Here is a 22,933-nt window from a genome sequence, read left to right on the forward strand (position 1 = left end):
GTTTATACAATGTGCTTATTATAAAATAGCATCAATCATAAAAAAAATCGCATCAGGCAAAGGGAGGTAGATGAGTATAGTGGAATGTGGAATTAGAAAAATAAGAATTTGAATCCCTCCCCTTAAGGTTTGACCCTGTTTTAAGTCCCTCAAGCAGCCTGAGGTTTAGTGTTCTCATCTGTGAAGTGGGAACTAAAAATAATCTCTACATGGAAAGATTTGAGAAAACAGTAAATGTGATAGTGCAGCTTAGTGTAATACATAGGAAGGATTCAGTAAAGGCAACTTTATTATTAGTGAATTTTATAAGGAATGATTAACTAGGTGAATGAGTTTATATTTTAGTTGGGGAGTTTAATACTTTATAGGTTACTAATCAGAAACATACTGCTTCTTGAATTAAAGCCAATTTTATGAATTTTTAAACTTTTTCAGAATAAGATATTTTGCAAAAGCTGTAGACTCTGCAGTACTGAATTTGTTGTTTATGAGGGGAAATGTTATGGATACTCCTGAAGTTTATCTTTCAGACATATATTTTAAGTAAAATAAACTTCATTAAAAAAATGCCAAAATATTTTTTCCTTGTAAAAATTAAAATGATTCTTAGAATTAATTTAAAAACTTAGTGGTAGCTAGAAAATTAATTAAAAGACTTTATATTAAGTTTGTAGCGAGGTGAAACCCAAGTGGACAAAGCCACTTGAAAAAATGTTTTAGGAGTTAGTGTTTTGGTGAAGGCAGCTCCTCCTATTACTATTTATGTCTCGTACACAAAGAAGCTGACGCATAATAATTGACAGTATCAAGTACTTCCAGCATGTGTGTTCATTTGCAAGTAACAGAAAAATCAGTTGAAACTGTAATGGTTATGGATGTCAGAATTAATGAGAATGAGAATGCAGTCTCTATCAGTTTTGGTAATTAAACCCAGAAGAAAAGTGAGTTCTCACGTATTCCTGTTAGTAAAGGCTTATCCCTACTTTTATTGCTGTATCAATAATTTCAGACTTACATCTTCTGAAGTTCATTCATGGGGAAAGGGAGCTGTATCATAGTAGCCTGACTGGTCTGTACTCCAATCTGTGCCTAGTTTAAATAACTCTATGACCCTGATTAAAGATCGGTCCTTGAGATGCACATGGGCATGTTGCCATCTCAGCAACATCAATTATAAGGAAAGGCCTATAAATATGTTCTCTTGTGCATATGGCAAAAATAGTGATGATCAGAGCACTACCACCTATGATGTGCAACTATGTTCTTGAATCCATGTTGATTAGAGCATATTTATTTAGATGTGTAAATTTTGGAGATTTGATTTTATTCCATATGATAATGCTGCTTTTAATTAAATGCAATTGTCTTCAGTTTGAAAGTGCTCAAATTGGATCACTGGAATTCCATAAAGGTTAAATCAATACTAGGAAATGGAATCTGCACCAAAATCTTTGGGAATATCAGGGTCTATCTATTCTTCCACATCATTCTAATCTTGATCGTCTCTGGGGTTCATGGCATAACAGTCTTTCCATGCTATTCTTACAATTAGATCAGCAAGATATTTTGATTCAAATGTCCAACTATTGTGCTCATTAGTGAGAAAAGATCAAGATCTGAGCTGGTCAGTTGGTGGAGTCTGTGTAATACCGATTTTGAAAATTCTTCTCAACTAAACCTTGTCAGCTCTTGATAACTGTCACAAAAATTTTCTCTGAAACTAGTTACCATACTTATTTAAATATACATTCTGTAAAGTAATTCAGGGAGACAGGATATTTTATTCTTTACTTGATATTGTGTTCTATAATTTCTAGTCTAATTTTTAATATTTCCATTAACATGGTGAATGGGTAATTAAGAAAACTTGAAAACTGCAGGAGGTGATGTGTTATACATACAGGCAGAATAACATAAAAAGCAGTATGGGTCACAGTCCTAGATACTGGGGGACTTACATTTGAGTCCTAGTTTTGTCGCTAACCAGCAGTATGATCTTGAACAAATCACTCAACTTTTCTGAGCCCCATTCTTTATAGGAAAATGGGTAAAATATTTTTACTCCATTCATTCATTCATTCATTCTATGGACAAATATTTCTCAAGCTCTTATTATGTGCTAGGCACTCTTATAGGCCTTGGAGATACTAAAGTGAATTAAAATTTACATGGTTTCTGCCTTTATAAAGCCTACAGCCTAGTCAGGAATGTGGATATCAATTAAGTAATTACAAAAACAAATGGAAACTTACATCAACACAAGAGCTATGGGGTATCTAAAAGGGCCTGGGATGAGAGGCAGGGGATTTAATCCAGTCAAGGAGCTCAGGAAGGACTGAAGAAAAGATGATTGAGTTGAGAACTGACCAATGAAAGCTCGAGTAGGAGAAGAGGAGGAAAGAACCATGTTCCAAGTACAGAGAACTGCAAACAGCAGGTAGAAAAGATAGAAAGGCAAGTGTGGCTGGACGAGGAGTGAGGATCAAATAGATTGTGTGAGAAGTTTGTTTCTCTCCTTCTTTTTTTGAAGTTCCAAAACACTATAAAATTGCAAAGTAGTATTGTTTACATAAAGTAAGCAGTGGATTTCCATGGATTTTCAATGAAAATTAACATTGAAATAGAGAAAATGCCTGACTATTTTTTTATTTATGAAAACCCCAAATTAATAAAGGCTTATTTTTAAGTGCACAGGTCCTCAGTAAACATGTGATGAGCTTTTATCACATCCCTAGCAATGGGCAGACATTGAGAATACAAAGGTAAAACATGGCCTTTTCCTTCAGGAGTTCACTGATAATCCACAACAGCTGTTTAGGGTAAATTCAAATTTATTTTTATAAACCTGCTATGTCAAATCGTAAACATTATCCTTTTCCCTCCAAGTCCTTATAGACTAAGTGTTACTCAATATAAAAATATCCAAGCTGCAGACAACCAGAAGCTGAGAAAAGTTGAAGAAACCATAAACTGCAGAATCAGCCTCTGCTTATCAGAGGATGTATTGCCGTTGTTGATATACATTCCATTTACTTTGTATTTAGTAGAATTCAGCATATGTGTATGTGTGTGTATGTATACATTGGAAAGTACACCATGTATGTCACTATTTTAAAAATGAAATACAAATTTTTTATTAACTCTAAACACTATATTACAAATTACTCTATATTGAAAACTACACAACAGCTGAACAATCTCTCTAGTATTTTTTCCTTGAGGTTGGAAAAATTCACATCATTTCTTTTTTCCTTTTCAGGAACAACTCTAGGTCTTCTCACCGAGCCTTTTACTACAGGCCAGTATATTAATTCCTGGTTTTATATGTTAAATAAAAATATTCAATAGTTTAAATTATTAGTCACTTTGGGTTTTAAAGAAAGAATGTATAGGACAGTTTGGCTTTAGAAAAAATATTTCAAACAAGTAGTTTACTAGGTTTTTACCGCTGACTTTAAATTTTTCTTTAAAAACCTTGAATTTTACTTGTTTTTGATCAGTCTATATTGACTGGCTATAGAAACATGGTTTCTAGTTTGATTTTCTTCTTTATCATTAACTATTAACATAATATCTGCAACAGTAGTAAATATCTTTAAATTTTTTTAAAGACTATGGGTTGCACATCTAATAACATACGTTACTGTCTTAGATGTTTAAAGTTTAAACATGTGCACATCTAATAACAGCTCTCTTAGCTGTTCTAAGCCTAAATGTAGCAATTAACTATTTCATGATAGTGTTTCTTTATTGTTATTATCAGCCCCAGGCCACAGTGATTAAGGCATAAGGATCTGCTTATTTTATTTTATTTTTAAATTTTAAAAATTATTTTTTAAAATGTGGATACATAGTAGATATATACATATATGGCATACATGAGATGTTTTGATACAGGCATGCAATGTGAAATAAGCACATCATGGAGAATGGGGAATCCATCCCCTTAAGCATTTACCCTTTGTGTTCTAAATAATCCAATTATATTCTTTAAGTTATTTAAAAATGTATAATTATTATTGGCTATAGTCACCCCATTGTGCTATCAAATAGTAGGTATTATTCATTCTTTTAAATGTTTTTATACCCATTAACCATCCCCACCTCTCCCTAACCCCTGACTACCCTTCTTAGCTCTGCTAACCATCCATTTACATTCTATGTTCATGAGTTCAATGGATCTGATTTTTTTAGATCCCATAAAATAAGAACATGTGATGTTTGTCTTTCTGTACCTGGCTTATTTCACTTAACATAATGATCTCCCATTCCATCCATGTTTTTGCAAATGACTGGATCCCATTCTTTTTTATGGCTGAATAGTACTCCATTTCATGTATCGTTTATCCATTCATCTGTTGCTGGACACTTAGCTTGCTTCCAGATCTTAACTATTGTAAACGGTGCTGTCACAAATGTAGGAGTGCAGATATCTCTTTGATACACTGATTTTCTTTCTTTTGGGTATATGCTCAGCAGTGGGATTGCTGGATCATACGGTAGCTCAATTTTTAGTTTCCTGAGGAACCTCCAAACTTTTCTCCACAGTGGCTGTAGGTTCTGCTTATTTTAAAACACTTATTTAGAAAAATATATGAAGACCTAGTGTGGCTCAGTTCAAGATGCAGAAAGCTGTATTTGTAAAAAAGAAAAAAAGGCAATGATATTAAAACAATTTCTTAGGGAACTCTAGGCAGAAAGTCACTGGCTTTATTGATTCTATTTTCTATGGTAAAATTGATTAAACAGTTAACTCACTCCATGGTGATAAAGTCCTAATAGACTTTAGATGAGACGTTTATTTTATGTTTTTCTCAGGCATTACTGAAACTTCAGTTCCCATCATCTCAACATCTGGAAATGCAGGCACGACAGGAGTAGTGAGCCCCACTGTCATTGATGCTGCAGGCGTGGCAGGTAAATTAAATTCAGAACAAAGTATACCAGTCTCAGCTAAGAAACTCATTTTAGGTGATGTTACTCAGAACAATATTTTGCAAAATAAAAGTATTAGAGCTAGGTGATTATTCCTTATATGTAATTGAAATATCGTATCTTTAGTCTTTTCACAAGTTGCTTCCTTAAAGTATAATGTTAAAATTATATGTGCTGATGACCTTGATAGTTGGTGGTGCCTATGCATTTTTTTAGCCAGATATTTGTTTTTTCTTTACCTTTGTCAGGGACAACTGGAGTGTTACCTGGTATAACCACAGGAGCTGAACATGGAAATTTAAGTGACTTCAGAACAGGTGAGACAAAGAAATGAGTCAAATGCTGTCTCTTCCACAGCCTATTTCTACTAGGAATCCTCTGTTTCAACTTGGCAACAACTTTACCCTGAGTACAATAGCTGACTTCAGAGATATTGAAGTCAGCTAAATGACCTCGGGGAAAAATTCAATGATTAATATTTAATAAAATACTAATGATACGTTTCTATGGCACAGGAATATTTCTGAATTGTCTACAAATAGATAGTATGTAATTTAATCAACAATTACACCATGGTAGTTATCTGTCGTTATTCCCATTAGGTGAGAAAATAATAAAAGGTCTCCAAGCTGGAAGAGGCAGGATTAGAACACATAATCCTAAGTCTGGTGTGGAATAGCTAGCTCCACAGCTCTGTGTGTGTATAAAAACGTAGATCCAACAAAAGCCAATGAGAATATGCTTGCCCTACATATCATTGACTGAATTTTAACTACTGTTGGTTTCATGAATAAAATATTATTGGTTTCCTTAACGAGACATCATTTTGATAGAAAACAAAAAAGCGTAAGTTCACCCCTGTCCACCATGCTATCAGCTACTAATTTCAAGTATCTCTTAAGTTTCTTCTCTGCATCAATTTGCCTCTGCTTTTGTTCAGGTGTTAAACATTTTCCACCTAGCCTCCACCTTGCTCACCTTCCTCCAACACAATGGTGTTTAAAGTGTGGTTTCTGGAACAGCAGCATCAGCATCTTCTGGGAACTTGTTAGAAATGTAAATGTCTGGGCCCACCTGCCTAAAATCAGAAGCTATTGGAGTGGAGCCCAGCATTTTACTAGCAAGCCCATGCATCTGATGCTCATCAAAGTGGAAAACTACTGCTCTAACATTTCCACTCCTTCCTCACTTCCCTCCCAATCCACGCTGCAGTCAATACCATGGCAGAATGGACTTCCAAAATCTCAACTATCATCATGTCACTCCACTACTTACAATTCTTCAATTGTTCTGATTGCTTTTAAGATAAATCAAAACTTCTTTACATATATACTGGGTTAAAAGCCATTTCTTTAGTGTATACATGGAACTATTTCTCTTTATGCACTTGCTAACTAATCCATGGCCTAATTTTATTTTTTCTACAGTTACTATCCCCTAGCAATTTTCCTGATTTAAACATTATAACTTAAACACTTTATGGAATAAGATATAGTTTACATAGAAATTAATGGTTTAAAGGATATAATCAATGTACAATAGCACAAATTAAGAAAGTGGTTGGTTCCAATCAGGTCAGTAAACTTAAATTTTAGAGTGATGACCATTTGCTTACATTTCTTAAAACCTGCATGGAAATTACTTGGATAATAATGATAAGCCAATCAGCTATCTCTTTTGGTTATGAGGCAGTATGTATAAGGATTTTGAGCAGGGCTACTCAAAGTTTGGTCGACAGATGGATACTCGCCAGACTGTTACCAGTTTTTGATGTATTAAGAACTAAAACAGAGAGTAAGTATTTAAAAACATAGCAATTTCACAGGATGATTTTTATGTCTATTAAATAAAGACTTGTGTTTTGTAAGGTTTTACTTTTAAAAATTTCATTTCTCTATTTTATGGCCTTTTTCAAAGTATTAATCTAGCATAGTTTGGAAATTTTACAAAATTGATCTTTTGCTACATATTGTTTGAGAAACACAGGTTAGAGTATTAACTGTAGTTAGACTGCTTGAATTTGGCTCCTGGATCTGCTGACGACCAACTTGGTGACCTGGAGCAAGTCATTTAATCACATCTAATAAATAAGAATAATAATATGACTTGTTTCAGAGGAATTTAATAAGAGTAAATGAGTTGGTTTATGTGTAGGGCGTTTTTTTTTTTTTTTTTTTTTTTTTTTTTTTTTTTTTTTTTTTGAGATGGAGTTTCATTCTTGTTGCCCAGACTGGAGTGTAGTGGTGCGATCTCAGTTCACTGCTACCTCTGCCTCCTGGGTTCAAGCGATTTTCCTGCTTCAGACTCCCGAGTAGCTGGGATTACAGGCACCTGCCACCAGGCCTGGTTAATTTTTGTATTTTTAATAGAGACAGGGTTTTGCCATGTTTGCCAGGCTGGTCTCGAACTCCTGACCTCAGGTGATCTACCCGCCTCTGCCTCCAAAAGTGCTGGGATTACAGGCATGAGCCACCATGCCCGGCGAGGGCATTTTTTTAAATACTTTTTTTTTTTTTTTTAATCAAAAGTAACCGGAGGCCTTCCTGCCCACACCCAGGGAACCAAGCAAAGGAGCTGCAAGCCCTGGACAATCAGGCAAGTTAGGACATGTGCTTTAGCTCCTGTTAAATGGGCGTAGTCAAAACATGCTTTAGCGCCTGATATATGGGCATAATCAAAACATGTAAGCTGCTCAAGAAGCTTGAAATGTGACTAGAATCTCCCAGTCTTTTCCTTTAGAAGCATCATATGTTGAAATTACTGCTACTGTGTTTGTTAGGTACGACTGGAGGATTCCTGGGCGCAACCACAGGAGCAGGCAGGGGAAGCACACCGGGAGCATCAGGCAGTGGGGCCACCAGCCCTGGGAACCCAGCAGGCAAGACAAAGACTCTTTTGGGGACTGTAATTGGGGTCCAACACAAGCTTTGCCAAGACCCCAGAATACGATAATGAGATTAAGTAAATATAACCAAGGGCAATATTTTAGGAAAACAACATGAAACTGAATATCCTGAAATAATTTTTTTGGTAACTATCCATATACATTAAGCACCATTATTCTTCCGAGTAGGAAGAACTGGAGGAGTGGATGCAGCCACCACTGGAGCTGCTGGTGAAAATACATCTGAGAGAGCAGGTACTGGAAGAGCAAAAACATCATGATGCTGTCCTGTGGACACGTGAGCTTTCTGCTCAAAATTTAGTCAGAAACAAGGTTTGTTGGGGAATCCAAACATTACGTAAGGCTGTGTGTGCAGAAGATCAGAACTATACCAACAAGCATATGCTGTATACCTAATACTGTGATAGATGCTCTGTGGGATACAGGAAAAGAATAGGGCCATATACTTGTTCTCACTCTACTTCACTTTGGAGAGGAAGGAATAAATATTCCTACAGACATAGATGATAAAGACTAAGAAAGGCAGGAGTTAATCAAGCAAATAAAAGGTGCATGCTGGAGCATAAGGCAATTCTAGTAAGAAGAGACAAGATAATTCAATGTTGAACTATTCAGTGTTGAACAGTGAATTATCTGCACGATTACTCTATTTTACGAAGAAAAACTCCTTTATTGTAATCAGTACAATATCAGAGTTTCCTGATTTATTTGATTTACCTTGAACAAGAACTTGTCATGACATTTATGAGATAGATTCATTTTTTTAAAGAAAAAAGTGTGTATTTATATGAGATAGATTCATTTTTTAAAGAAAAAAAATGTATATTTTAGGTCACTTTTATAAGGATTTAACTTTCTTAGCAGACATTGTTTTTTTCCATGATAAAAAATTAGGCACACTGCGGGTATCTGGAGCAACCCCTGTAGTCGGAGGTGGCAGTACCCTGGGGGAAGCAGGCCCTGGAGCCACAGTTTCTGGTAAGATTGACCAAGCTGGACATGATGTCTCAGAAGTTCCCAACCATACCTCCTACACTAAGTGATGCTCTGTAAATTCAGGCTAGAACTAGTATTAGGATGCAGGGCTGAGGAAAGTTGGAGGGATAGTTTCTTTCACTTCCTTTGTCTGGAACCTTCCAAGTAGTCATAGTAACAGAAGTAATAACATATATACCTGCTCCTCTCTTGGTTTCAGGAAGCACAGGAGTTTCTGCAGGCTCCACCACTGCCAGCCCTGAAGCCTCAGTCACAACCTCTGAAAGCAGCAAATCAGGTAAGTAAAAGGGAAAAGTCAGTGAGTATGCAGGAGTAAAATGGAGCGTGTGGATCTCCACATTTTCTCTATTTAGTAGTGCTGTAAAGAACGAAAAGAACTGGAGTTAGGAAGCCCAGTTACTGACCACCGGTATTGCAGGTAGTAATCGGCCATACAGATTCAGACAGAGGTTCCTGTTCTGGAACTTCTGAGTCTGTGAGTCTGGAGTGGGGCTAGGGTCATAGTTTGCAATCCTAACTACAAATTAGAATCAACTAGATAAATGTTTGAAAATACATATTGAAGAATCCATCACAGACTAATTGAATCTGTCCCTGGAAGAAGGGACCAGGCATTAAGTATTTTTAAAAAGCCTCACGGGTCCCACATGCAACCTGGGTTGAGAACCACTAGGTTCAAATATCTGAATATTAAACAAGTAAATAATAAACAAGCTTATTTACAAGGAAGAGGTAAATAAGCACTCTCAGGGATGCCAACAATTGTATATGATTCTCATAATGAATTTTTGGAAAGAGTGAACCATTCCTGGAAATGAAGAAGTGTAAACAAAAGATATTTTGAAAGCAGAGAGTAGCACCCTCTGTTCTGCTAAATCAAAGATCACGATACATATTTATTGTCTATTTTGAAAGGAACTACTGGACCCTCAGTAGGTGGAAAAACTAGAGCCACAAGCAGTGAAGCGACATCATCTGAAGGTGTGTCAGGTGAGTAGAGGATGTCATTCCGAGGCCATGGCTTTTGGTGAAAAGGACAATCTTTCATCAGACCTCTGCAAATTTCACTAAGTATAAATGCCATCCAACAGAAGATAGAAAGGTATCTAAGTTATTAACATTTTCAAGAAAAGTTTTAATTTAGGTTTTCTCCAAGTATTTCCTTCAAAACTGCTATGGCACTGGGTTGTCACAATAATATATGTGCTCTCCCAACACTGTGTTTGCCAGGTGGAACAGGACAGCCTCTTGGATCTACCGCTGGATCTGACAGTGAAATCACAGCGAGAACATCTTTCACTGGTTCCAGCTTACCTGGGAAACTCACCAGGCCAAGCCCAGGCTCACCTGGTCACTTTAGTGGTGGTGAGTCACAAACCTAGTTGGAACCTCAAATTCTTATAAATTTAAGCGAATTTAGAAGGGATCTAATTTTACAACAAATGATCATGGATAGTTTAAGTAGACCCCCTACCTCTTTAAAGAAACCCTGAAATTTGTTCGAAGAGTACTTCATTATAACCATTTATGTAGACTAGGCTTGCCAGAGAAAATATAGGATACCAGTTAATTTGAATTTCACACAAATCAGGAACAATTTTCTTTTTTTTTTGGATGAGTATGTCCCATGCAATGATCAAAACACAGTGTTGATTGTTTGTCTGGGATTCATATTTAACTGGGTGTCCTGTATTTTTATTTCGTGATTTTGAAAACTCTGATGCAGACTGAGCACTGTTGCTCTTTTCAATTAGGAACAACTGAAGGGGGAAATGTAGCCACCACTGGAGCTGCTGGTGAAAACACTTCTGGAGCATCGGGTATGGAAAGAGCATAATTAGAATAAATCCAGACAGTAGAAGTATAATTTTTTTTTACTTAAAATGTTGTCAGAGACAAGGTTGCCTGGGGAATTTAATTATTATTTGTGTAATGTCAAAACTGCAGAAGATCAGAAATAAATCGAGAAATATTTGTTGTGTGTTCAATATCATCCTGGGGGATACAGACAACATAAAAGAGGAGTAGAGTAAGGCATTTGTTCTCATAGAACTTCATTTCTGAGCAAAAGAAATTAATATTTATAATACACACAAAGGCAAAAGATAATCAAAGTGGAGGAATTGTTCAATAACACGCATTGGAGTAAGACTTGAGAGTCAACTCTAGTAAAGTGACTGATTAATTTGTTTAAAACAATGGAATTATTCTATTTTGAAAATAATATAATCAGTGCACTACGAGCTATGTCTATATGCCCCAACTTGAACAAAAACTCAAAATACAAGGAAGCTGAGTGAAATTTTAAGAATCTATTTAACTGCAAGGGAATAAAAAGCAGTTATTCAGGTTTTGGGGAAGGAGGATTAAAAACAAAATATTCTTCAAATCCAGAACCCCCTGCACAAAAGTAGTACAGAATAAAATATAGGTTAACTATTGAATAAGCATTAAAACAGAATGTGATGCACATCAGAGGCAGTCTGTTAAGAGATTGCAAAATCAAAGCAATATATCACTCTTTTATAATATATAGCCAAGCAGATATGACCTACTACACACATGTTCTCAATATAAATGATTATAGTCTTCAAGTAGCAGGACTTGAGAGCAACATTTATTACACATAGTTCATCCTAAATTCGTCTCTGGAAATGAAGCAAGTAAGTTGTTCACAGCTGAATCAGTGAATAGCCTTCCTTAACCGAATTTCTTACATATTGTATCTCTGCTGTAAATAATCTGATGACCTGGTTAAATATTCAAACACACCAAAAATCCTTTTATCACAAGCAGAATGTAATTTAATTAGTCATAGTATCAACCTGATCCTTAATTTGCACTGACACTAGTAGATTCGAATAGGATTTAAGCTCAAGAAACCAATGGAAAAACACAAAAACAAAAACAGGAAAATGGTGGCTGCATAAATTGGAGTCTATAGGTACCTCTTTCTTCAAATCATAAAGATCAAAACAGAGCCCACACTTACGGTGTTTAGTGGAGACAGAGAAGAGCCAGACTCCAAAAACTGGGAATGATGGCTCTGAGGCTCACCGTGGGGCTGAGATATAGGTAAGGGCGTCATAGAAAATAGAGAAGTATAGAGAGGTCCTAAGAGTGGTAGAACACTATGATTCTAGTGGTTCAATCAAGTAGAGTTGAGCCTCAAAAGGAAAGATCCCCAACTTGAGTGGAAAATGCTGAGAGAAAATCTGGGACCTGGCAGGTCAGAGAGCCCTCATGAATGGAGTTGAAAGAGTATTGGAGAGTGCATGGAAGTTTTTGGAAGGGGGAGCAACCCTTGGAACCTGGGTGTCAAAGGAAAAAAATAAGTATGTGAAAATAAAGGTCTCAGTAAAACAGGATAATAATGAAAGCATCAGAAGACAGACAAGGAAAAAGTGCCACTTATAAACAAAGCTTCCTCACTGTAAGAACATAAGAGGGGAGCCCTTTATCTGAGGAATCTGGGAAGCATATGGAAGCCTCTCTGCTGCCCCCTGCATAGAATCTCCTACTATTACTGGCCCACAAAACATTGAAAAAAATAATAATAATAAAGAAAAAAAAAGAAATTCCAATATTGATACACAGTTATTCCTTTGTATACATTTTCAAAAACTTTGCAGCAGTAGCAAGCAAATTGTAAAAATCTAGTCATGAAGCTAAAGAATACAAAAACATAACAACATAAAACAACTGGCCGGGCGTGGTTGCTCACGCCTGTAATCCCAGCACTTTGGGAGGCCGAGGCGGGCGGATCACGAGGTCAGGAGATCGAGACCATCCTGGCGAACACGGTGAAACCCCGTCTCTACTGAAAATACAAAAAAATTAGCCGGGAATGGTGGCGGGCGCCTGTAGTCCCAACTTCTAGGGCGGCTGAGGCAGGCGAATGGCGTTAACCCGGGAGGCGGCGGGGCTTGCAGTGAGCGGAGATCGCGCCACTGCACTCCAGCCTGGGCGACAGAGTGAGACTTCGTCTCAAAAAAAAAAAAAACAAACAAACAAACAAAAAACAACTAAGGAAACAACTGCAGCTACAAAGAGACATCAAAATTATAGATTAAAAATTAAGAGTGGAAATAGATAAACAGCAGGAATGTTACATTGGAATTGGTGAAAACCCAGGAGAAAATGGAAGAAAAAGAAAAATTATCTCAAAAGACCAAATAGCAAATTGCTCCACTGAGAATAAATAACACTGAAAATACAGCAAGGCTATTAGAGGATAGAACGGAGAAGAGGTACCCTACCCCTGAAATATTGCAGATACTTTCAAAAAAGGTATAATGGGCTAGAGAAGGATATAGTTTTAGGAAACAAACAAAAATATCGAAGACATATTATTGCCATATCTGGAGAGGAAAAAGCAATGAAGCAGAGCTAATATTTAAAATTATAAATAAGGAAAAATAGTCTTAATTTAGAAAAAAACCCTAAATCTATGTAGTGAAAGAACCTACCATATACCTGGAAGAATTAATCCTGAAGAGTCAATTCTGTAAAGTATTCGGAAAAACAATTGGACTCGCTTTACTCATAGATAACAGGTAGTAAGTAGTCAAGTGAATTGTTTAAATCTCATGAGCTAAGTACAAGAAGCATCAGTTTACAAAAAAGGAAGAATGAGCTATCAGGAAGAAACTAATGCTCGATTATTTTTATTAATACTGATTTTTAGTGACTTTTTCAAAATTAAGGCATCTTTTAATGTAATTCATAATATTAATAGTAGATCTAAGGGGAAAAAAAAACCCACAGAAGCTAAAATGGTATTTGATAAACATTGCCTAATCATTTCTGATGGGAAAAAAGACCACTTAAAATAATAGGAATGAATGGATATTTCCTTAAAACAGGGCCAGACTTGGTGGCTCATGCCTGTAAGCACTTTGGGAGGCCGAGGCAGGCAGATCACCCGAGGTCAGGAGTTTGAAACCAGCCTGGCCAACATGGCAAAACCCCGTCTCTACTAAAAATATGAAAATTAGTTAGGTGTGGTGGCAGGCGCCTGTAATCCCAGCTACTCGGGAGGCTCAGGCAGGAGAATTGCTTGAACCTGGGAGACGGAGGTTGCAGTGAGCCGAGATCGCACCACTGCACTCCAGCCTGGGCAACAGAGCGAGACTCCGTCTCACAAAAATAAATAAATAAATAAATAAATAAATAAATAAATAAATAAATGTAAAGTACATATACCTCAGCCACACATGTAGCATCTTAATAAGGAATTTCTAAACTTATTCCACTATCTTCAGGAACAAGATAAAGAGACATACAATCATACTACTATTTAATATTTTCTGGTTATTAATAAATTGAATTATGTAGGAATTGAAAGCATAGAATTTGAAACAGAAAATATTAAACTATTTCTATTGACAGATGGCATAATAGTGTACCTGCAGAACCCTAGAGAATCAATGGAAAAGCTATAAGCAGTAAGATAATTTAATAAGGTACCAAGACACAAGATTAATCTATAAAAATTAAGTCTACATAAATACAAATAACAAGTTAAAATATATATTTGAAGGGCAAAGTCCAATTTATATAAACAACAAATAAGATAAATTACCTGGAATAATCCAAACAAGATAAAACTTACATGAGGAAAACATTAAAACTCTACTTAAAGACACAAAAGCAGTTTTGACCAAATGGAAAGGCAATATGTATCAGTGTGCACAAGACCCCTTCAAGTTTTGGGACTCGCTAGAAGGACTCACAAGACTCAACATAGAATCATACTCATGGCTGTGATTTATTGTCAAGCAAAATCAGCAAAGGGAAAAAGTGCATAAAGCAAATCAAAAACTAGAATAATAGAAGATGCGAATTCAATTACAGAGAACAAGAACTATAAGTGATTCTTTTTTTTTTTTTTTTTTTTTTTTTTTTTTTTTTTTGAGACGGAGTCTCGCTCTGTCACCCAGGCTGGAGTGCAGTGGCCGGATCTCAGCTCACTGCAAGCTCCGCCTCCCGGGTTCACGCCATTCTCCTGCCTCAGCCTCCCGAGTAGCTGGGACTACAGGCGCCTGCCACCTCCCCCGGCTAAGTTTTTTTTGTATTTTTAGTAGAGATGGGGTTTCACTGTGTTAGCCAGGATGGTCTCGATCTCCTGACCTCGTGATCCACCCGTCTCGGCCTCCCAAAGTGCTCTATAAGTGATTCTTAACCCTCTGAGAAAATGATCAACTTCACACAAGAAAAATGTAAACCAAAACTACACTGAGATACCATTTCTCACTTTTTAGATTGGCAGAAATCCAAAAGTGTGACAACAGCCCTGTTGACAGTTCTGGAAAGAAACAGGTGGTGCTCTGCGCACTGCTGGTGGGAGCACAAAATGTTACAGCTCCAACGAGGGTAACTTGGCAAAATCTAACAAAATTACAGACTTGTTTATCCTTTGACCCAGAAATCCCACTTTTAGTACTCCTGAAGCTAGGCAACCAAAATATAAAATAACATACATAAACTTTTCATACTGGCATTTTTTTAATAGAAAGAGCCTGGAAACAACTCATCAAATACACATTGAATAAAAGATGACAAAAAGCAGCACTAGGCCATCGTAATAGAAGAGTGAGAAAGATCTCTATGTACTGATCTAGTTATTTCCAGAATTTATTGTAAAGGAAAAAAAGAAATCAGAATTGTATATACCATTTATACCTTTATGAAAAAAGAGGGGTGTGTGTATGTATGTGTACATATATGTATATATGTTTTGTAAGGATATGAATTATATATACATATGCAAATATGCATACAAAAAACACAGAAGATAAACTAAAAACTAGTGAAAGTCATTACTTATAGGGAATAAACCAAAACAGCAGAATTTTGAGTTCTCAGAGTATTCTTTTAGATAGAATTTTGGCTTTTGAAAAGGAAAATGTCATATGTATTTTTAAAAACACAATTAAATCAAAATAAAAAAAGCAAACCCTAAAACTGAAAACCAACCAAAACAAGTGAACCTAATTGAATATCAAATTATAATCACATGGAGAAAATAATTATTTCACATGACTTTAAAACACAGTAATCAGACAGTATATGCTAGTGTCATGTATTTTAATGGCAAAAAGACTGCTAGGAAATTTTAAACTTCATTCAGTAATTTTCTTCTCAGTAGTTATATGAGTGTTCTCACTTTGAAATGGTTTTTTATATATTACAGAATAAAACAATTAGTAGTTATATAAGTGTTATTAGAAATCAAGATTTTAAATGTAAGAGAAAAGAAATACAATAATTAAATCAGGGCTGGACAAAGTGCTCACGCCTGTGATCCCAGTACTTTGGGAGGCTGAGGCCAGCAGACTGCTTGAGCCCTGGAGCTTAAGAGCAGCCTGGGCAACATAGTGAGACCCCCATCTCTACAAAATAAAAAATACAAAAGATTAACTACACATGGTGGCACATGCCTGTATCCTAGCTACTTGGGAGGTTGAAGTGGAAAATCACCTGAGCCCAGAAGTCGAGGCTGTAATGAGCAGTGATTGCACCACTGCACTCCACCTTGGGAGAAGGAGTGAGATCCTGTCTCAAAAAAAAAAAAAAAAGAAAAAAAGAGATCAAATAATAAGTACATTTCTGTAATGTTCCATTTGAGTGGGAAATATAAACTTACGATCTATATATCATTTATATAAATCTAAATATATGATATATATAGAAAATGTATATTTTTGTATACTAGAAATATATACAAACATCACAAATATGTGTGATATACTTAAATATAGGTATAAATATATATACTTCTAACATATGGAAATATATGTCTTCCAATATAATACATTTATTATCTATATATTTATTAATCTTTGTATCTTCCACCTCTGGCCACTGAAATGGCCTAAAAGCAGTGGTACCCTAACAGTAGTGTGCACCCCTTGTCAGCTAGTTTGCAGTCATAAATTTCTGTGTTCACTCTTGCTTGGAAAAATGGTTAATTCCAGGTCTTGGACAAGAAAAGTACAAGGTAGGCTTGGGACTTCTTGAGTCAGAAAATGAGGAAGCATTCAAGGACTAAGGGAGCTCTGCCTAAATGACAAGGGCACTAAACTGCATGAGTTTTTGTTGACCAAATTTGGAGAATTTTGAGCACTGAAAAAATAATTATTTGTAATAGATTGAGACCTGTTGATAATATTGAAACATACATACCCCCAATGATAATTAATAAAAAGAAACCACCACAGCAACATTTGATAATGTTGGTGGTGACTATCATGTCGAGTCCTTATTCTGGAGATTGGTAATTAAAGAGAAAAATTAATCAATTATCACCTATTTTTATTAGAAACTATGGATCAAGATATTCAAATAGTTCCAGTTGATCTGAGAAATCTATTTAAAGAAAAATTCCAACTAATAAATGTTGAAAAAAGACACAATTGGAAAAATTGCTGTTTTGAAACCCTGAATAAAATAGACAAGGAGCATAAATAAATGCTGAAAACATTGGGTGAAAGGTTGACTAGGACTTGGATGTTTGCCTGATGTCAAAGTATCACCCAACAGATTACTTGCTAATTGCAGAATCGAAAAATGCTTTATACTGGAGAGTTCTGGCTGTCACCACCTAAACCTACTGATCAAACATAGCATCCCTGATAGTGGGGGCTTGATGTTATGTGTCTCCTTTTGTGATCCTAGAAATTATTCCTGCCCAAAATGATGAACCTGAAACGAATCAAGTTCTTATATCCCTTTCTAGATATTCTAAATTTAGCTCGTATCCATGATGTCAATTAACTTATTCTTTTATCCTCTGGATGCTCTGCGAACTGAAAATGAATATAAGAGTTTAATTGCAATACAAGACCAACCTTTTCAATGTTATAAAATAGAATTAGAATTTCTGCTGGGAGAGATAGGGAATTTACATTTTTAATAGGCTCACCAGATGATTCTTACACACATTAATGTTGAAGAATTACTACATTCCATATTCTTAAGCAGAGAAGGTATTTGTGATGAAGAATATTGACCTGTTAATTGGGTAAAGAGGAAACAATTGCAATATTTTAGGTAGGAGGAAGGAAGACATGAATTTGGGTGGTGGAAGCAGCCATAGAAACATCATTCATAAATCATGAAGTTGAGTTTAAAAATTTTTTCATATTACTTTTATCCTCCTCTTTCTCCTCCTTCTCTTCCTCCTCATCCTCCCTCTTCTTCAAAACAAAACAAAGCAAAACAAAACAAAACAAAACAGGAACAACCAGAATATCGGGTGAATTGACTACACTGGCAGGAAGAATGACTGGGATGCCAGGCAGTGAGTTGGGATTTCGTATTGAGTAAATAGCTAAATAATCACAGAAGCTTATTCATTCAAATCAATTGCATTGATCAGAAACAAGGCTATTGAAATACTCAGACAAAAGGATGAATAATGGGGATGTCTAAGAATATTTAACAATTGCCTTAATTTCCTAGAAACTTTGGAAATTAATGTAATCCTAGCTGCCTTTGTATGTTGACCAGGTTCAACAGAAGGGTCCGTGGAAGCCGCCACCAGAGCAGGCAGTGGAAACACAGCTGGAACATCAGGTACTAGGGCCACTGGTCCTGGAAACACAGCAGGTAAGACAAAGCACATCTTGTTGTCAGAGCAATGGTCAAACACAAAGGTCTTATATATAATTAGTGCAAGTCCAAGTGAGTTTTTAAAAAACAAGTTAATTATAAGAGAATGAGGAAAATTCTAGCAATAATAAGTTTAATAATGAACTTTTGTCAAAAAGCATTTGCAGCAATCTATAGGCAGAACCTCGTTATTTTTCAAATTGGACACAATTGGAAGATCAGATACCACAACCTCTTTAGCCTCCTGTGAAGTCGCATTTGAAATATTATTTATATCTAAAGTTATGTTTAATTAGCAGAAGTGTGAGCTCTGGTATCAAAATTTAATTTATCAAGAGATTATGAAGAATTTAGTACTTGTAAACAGATACATGCAAATGTTACCGGAAAGTGCGGGAATCCTGATGCAGTACATTCTTAGAGAGGAGTGGAAAACAGTTCTGAGCTTGTGGGGTTGAAAAAATAGTAGTAGCAGGGTTTATTTAAATATGTAGTGCACTCTGAAACACAAGACAGAGTGGACTGCTTGAAAGAATGAGCCAGCAGCAGCTAGTGCTGGGGGACTGCTTTTATGAGAATCTTACCTGATTATTCATGAAGGGGCGTGAGGGGGGTGTTACTTGCATGCATGTTTCAAGATGTCCTTTTCGGTGCCCATGCTCTGTTGTTGTACATGCCAGTACACACACTGCATGTCTCATTAGCATTTAAAATCTCCACCCAGGGATGTGCTTTTTACTATTATAATGAGCAAAAGTCTACTCCAGGACAATTTTTTGGAGGAGTGTGTGTGCTCGTCAGGAGGGAAAATCCCTAACCTGATTATCTCCAGCTAGGGCCTGGTAAGTCCCCTTCAAGGCAAGAGGAGCTCAACCACAAGGCCAGAAGTAGCCAGTGTAGCTGTTGTCTTTTTGCTGCCTGTCAATGGGTGGCACTGACTATGAGGTGACAGCATCTCCAGGACTTGTTTTCCCAGGGGGTTCCCTTGCCTGCTCGTTTCTGGCTATCTGCCTACCTTAACACAAGCCATTGTATTTTGACGAGACAATATTTATTGAGAGCTTAGTAATGTGTTAGGTACCAGAAGATGCTCTTATACTTACAAAGCTTAGAATTTTTTAGAAGAAAGTAATATTTAAACACATGCAAAAAGCAAAAAGTTAAGGAATATAGCAATGGGTAAATGGTGCAGTTTGGAGAAGAATTTACTCTGGAATTATAACTTGTAGGTAATTCTAGAAAGAGGCACATTCAGTGTCAAAGGCAAACAAGGATTGTGATGGTGTAATAGTGCCTTATCAGATTAACATGTATACCCTTCCTGAGCAAGAAGTCCTAATATCACTAAACTGTGTAAATATTATGAGTATAAATATGCTGGAAGAGATTTCCAAGTTGTTTCAGGTCACAGTGATTGAATAAAAGTGAGTTTCTTAAACTGTTTGTTTTCTCTGAAAGTCTCAGGCCCACCTGTGGTATCACCTGGAGCAACTCCTGGAGCTCCAGGTAGCAGCACCCCTGGGGAAGCAGGCACTGGGGCCACCAGTTTTGGAAAATCAGGCAAGTCTGGACGTGACTCCTTAACAGTTCTCAATCCTACCTTCCTCAGCAGTGTGTGATGTGGACTATTGGTCAGGCTATAACCGACATTAAATGTCAGAACAAAGGGAAAGCGTAGAGAAGATGCCGTTAATCCACTATACTTTAGAAATCTCAGTTCTGTGCTATCAGCATGGAGTAGGGACCAGTATATTTGCAGCAGTGAGCCTGAACCATTGTTGTTGATAACCAGGGACCCCGACAGTATCTGCTGCTTCAACTACCAGTAGCCCTGTGAATAAACACACCAATGCAGCCTCAGCCACAGCAGTGACAATCTCTGGAAGCAAACCAGGTAGGTAAAATGGGGGACCCAGCACTTGCCAAGGGGCAATATGGGATATTCGTGTAATACTGTTCCTCAGAATCAATGTCATGCTGTTAAGCAAGTAAATCACTTAAGCTCTGTAACCTCTGTTTTCTTATCTGTAAAATGTGGGTCAAAGTGATCTACTTTGTGAGCTTGGGATGAGGAGCCAAGGAAATAATGAATAGTGTACATCAAAGTATGTTTTTTAAATGTGGAAAGGATCATTATTTTTATCGATACAGAAAACTGAAGATTTCTGTAATTTTTAGGTGGAAGTTAATTTAAGTGAGAATTGGTTATCTCATAGCTTAAGAAATTCTGTGAATGTGTCCTTTCCATTTCTGCCATTGCCACAGGTACACCTGGAACACCGGGTGGTACGACTAGTGGAGGTGAAATTACATCTGGGCGGTCCAGCAGTGGTACCACCACAGGCTCTTCAAATACACCAGGTGAGATTCGCAAAGCACTAAAAGGTCACAAAAATGGGAGTCAATGTAGAAACTTGTTTATAAAAAGCTTATTCAGTAGGGCATTAATTCTGTTGAAAATCTTTCCTGCTTGAAACTTAGAGCACTGTTATTTAAATATTCTGTGAATCCATTAAAGATGTTGCCATTGCATGCTTTGTTATTCAGTATTTATGCACTATGGAGGTATCAATTAGTGCATTATCTCAAATCACAGATAATAAAAATGATCTGATAGTTTAGATATTTTCCATTATTAAACTAAACTAGTGCAGCATTTTAAATCTGATGTTGTCACATGGCCAATTTAGAAACCACTGGAATGTTACTTGATAAAACCATAATGGAGTTAAATTAGAAAAAAAAAAAAAGCAATAGTGACCCTCTAACACTATCTCACGGTTGGTCCATAATTGTTGTTTTTGAGTTAAGGGCTTCTTAGGGTGTATTTGTTCATTTAGTTACAATTTCATTGTCTAAGTTCTGCATTTTTCCACACAAAATAACTTATGCAACAAGCTAACATAATTCAATATAGGCTAACAGTAATAAATAATTAAAAAATAATATGCTAGTTATTTTTGCAAATCATTGATTATATGATTTTCCCATAATACAAATATTTAAGAGTTCAATAAATTCTCTGCCACGAATAATATAATATGCTGTTGGGCATTAAAAGATTGTCTTAGATCAGCAGATTATTCAAATTTCAAACTAGAATTCTTTTTTTGCAATCTTTTGCAAAACCCCACTGTCTTTAGTATTAGAAATTATTGTGGTTTAAAGTATTAGCATATTTTCCCATATGTTCTTTATTGAACAGAGATCTAGAACCTTAATGAACAGCTTTCCCCATTTCTAAGAACAATTTAGAAAGTAACACTGCCTTCTGAATTGTTTAAAAATTCAGAAATCAGTTTTCTTCCTAAAACCTCTACACGTGCGTTTTTAAAAAGTCTTCTTTTCTAGAATTTGCAAGTAGGGCATGTCTATAACTCATTTTTTCAAAGCTGACTTGCTGAGGAAATATGTAAGCTATACAGTGGGTGTTGCAGATCCCTTGCTAAACAATGTTTGTGTCTCATAAGACTTAACTTGTTTGAAATGACTAAAGAGATACATTACCAATCAATTTATTTATTTATATTTAAATACTTCTCAGAAAATAAGCCAAAAAATGCCTGAAAAATATAATTAGTAGGATAAAATATTAGTAGATAAAGCCACTTATATCTTAGTTTCTGCTGGATATATTTAATACAATATTATTTGTAATGTAAACATATGAAGCAGTCATTAACCATTATATAATATCATGTATAAGTTATCTTAATCTGTTTTAACAAAGGTAAAAATGATCATCAGGAAACAACTGTATAAAGTATAAAATGCACAAATGTTTTCACATGTATTAACTTACTTAAATCTTACAGACACCCTATGCAGTCAATAATATATTAGTAATTATTTACATTTTATCTAGGAAAACTCCATGTGTTTACCCCAAAGTCACAGGATGAGTATGTTGTTAGGCCAAGTCAGGGCCTGGATTGTTGATTCTTCATCCAGTCATTATCTTTTACTAGACAGACCACCAACATGGTAGATTTCGGTTAAAACTGGAGGAAGATCTTGTCACATTGCCTATCTTTGTTTACAGTTGTGTTCCTAGTGCCTAGCTCAGTTTCTGTTTGGCTACTTGATAAGTATCTGGTGGATATCTGGTAAATAATTCAATAAGTGAATAGTAATTCCCAGTCTGGTAAAGGATAGAGAGGTTTTATTCTCATCAATGAGGTAAAATAACAGGTCGTATGGAAGGGAACCTTCTGGAAGGATTGGAGCCATCAAGGGTTAGTGAACTCTTTTCTGCTCTACCCAAGTAGTTGAGTTTTGCTGGAAACATGTACCCATACACACACAGACACACCGCTGTGCAGATCCATGTCTCCACAGATCCAAGGTTTCCATCTTTATCTGGTTCTTTAGTGGTATTCTTGATATATTAGGATCTTCAGAACCAGAGCCTTCTGGGTGATACTGGATTTCCCTTTATGCGCACACCTGTTCTCTGAGTCTTCCCCATATTAGAAAATGTTA

At 36.1% G+C, this 22,933-nt stretch overlaps 1 protein-coding gene across 1 annotated transcript in view; it reads left to right on the forward strand.

Annotated features, from left to right (window-relative positions):
• MUC19 (mucin 19, oligomeric) overlaps positions 1-22,933 on the forward strand; it is a 189,176-nt gene that overhangs the window by 64,807 nt on the left and 101,436 nt on the right. The window contains 12 exon segments of the mRNA XM_050749984.1: positions 3,260-3,298; positions 4,819-4,917; positions 8,009-8,074; positions 8,735-8,818; positions 9,036-9,113; positions 9,752-9,826; positions 10,067-10,201; positions 10,591-10,656; positions 18,350-18,448; positions 19,910-20,011; positions 20,244-20,345; positions 20,717-20,812. Coding sequence (XP_050605941.1) covers positions 3,260-3,298; positions 4,819-4,917; positions 8,009-8,074; positions 8,735-8,818; positions 9,036-9,113; positions 9,752-9,826; positions 10,067-10,201; positions 10,591-10,656; positions 18,350-18,448; positions 19,910-20,011; positions 20,244-20,345; positions 20,717-20,812 — 1,041 coding nt within the window.

Source organism: Macaca thibetana, chromosome 11 (assembly GCF_024542745.1).
Source record: "Macaca thibetana thibetana isolate TM-01 chromosome 11, ASM2454274v1, whole genome shotgun sequence".
NCBI classification, from domain to species: Eukaryota; Metazoa; Chordata; class Mammalia; order Primates; family Cercopithecidae; genus Macaca; species Macaca thibetana.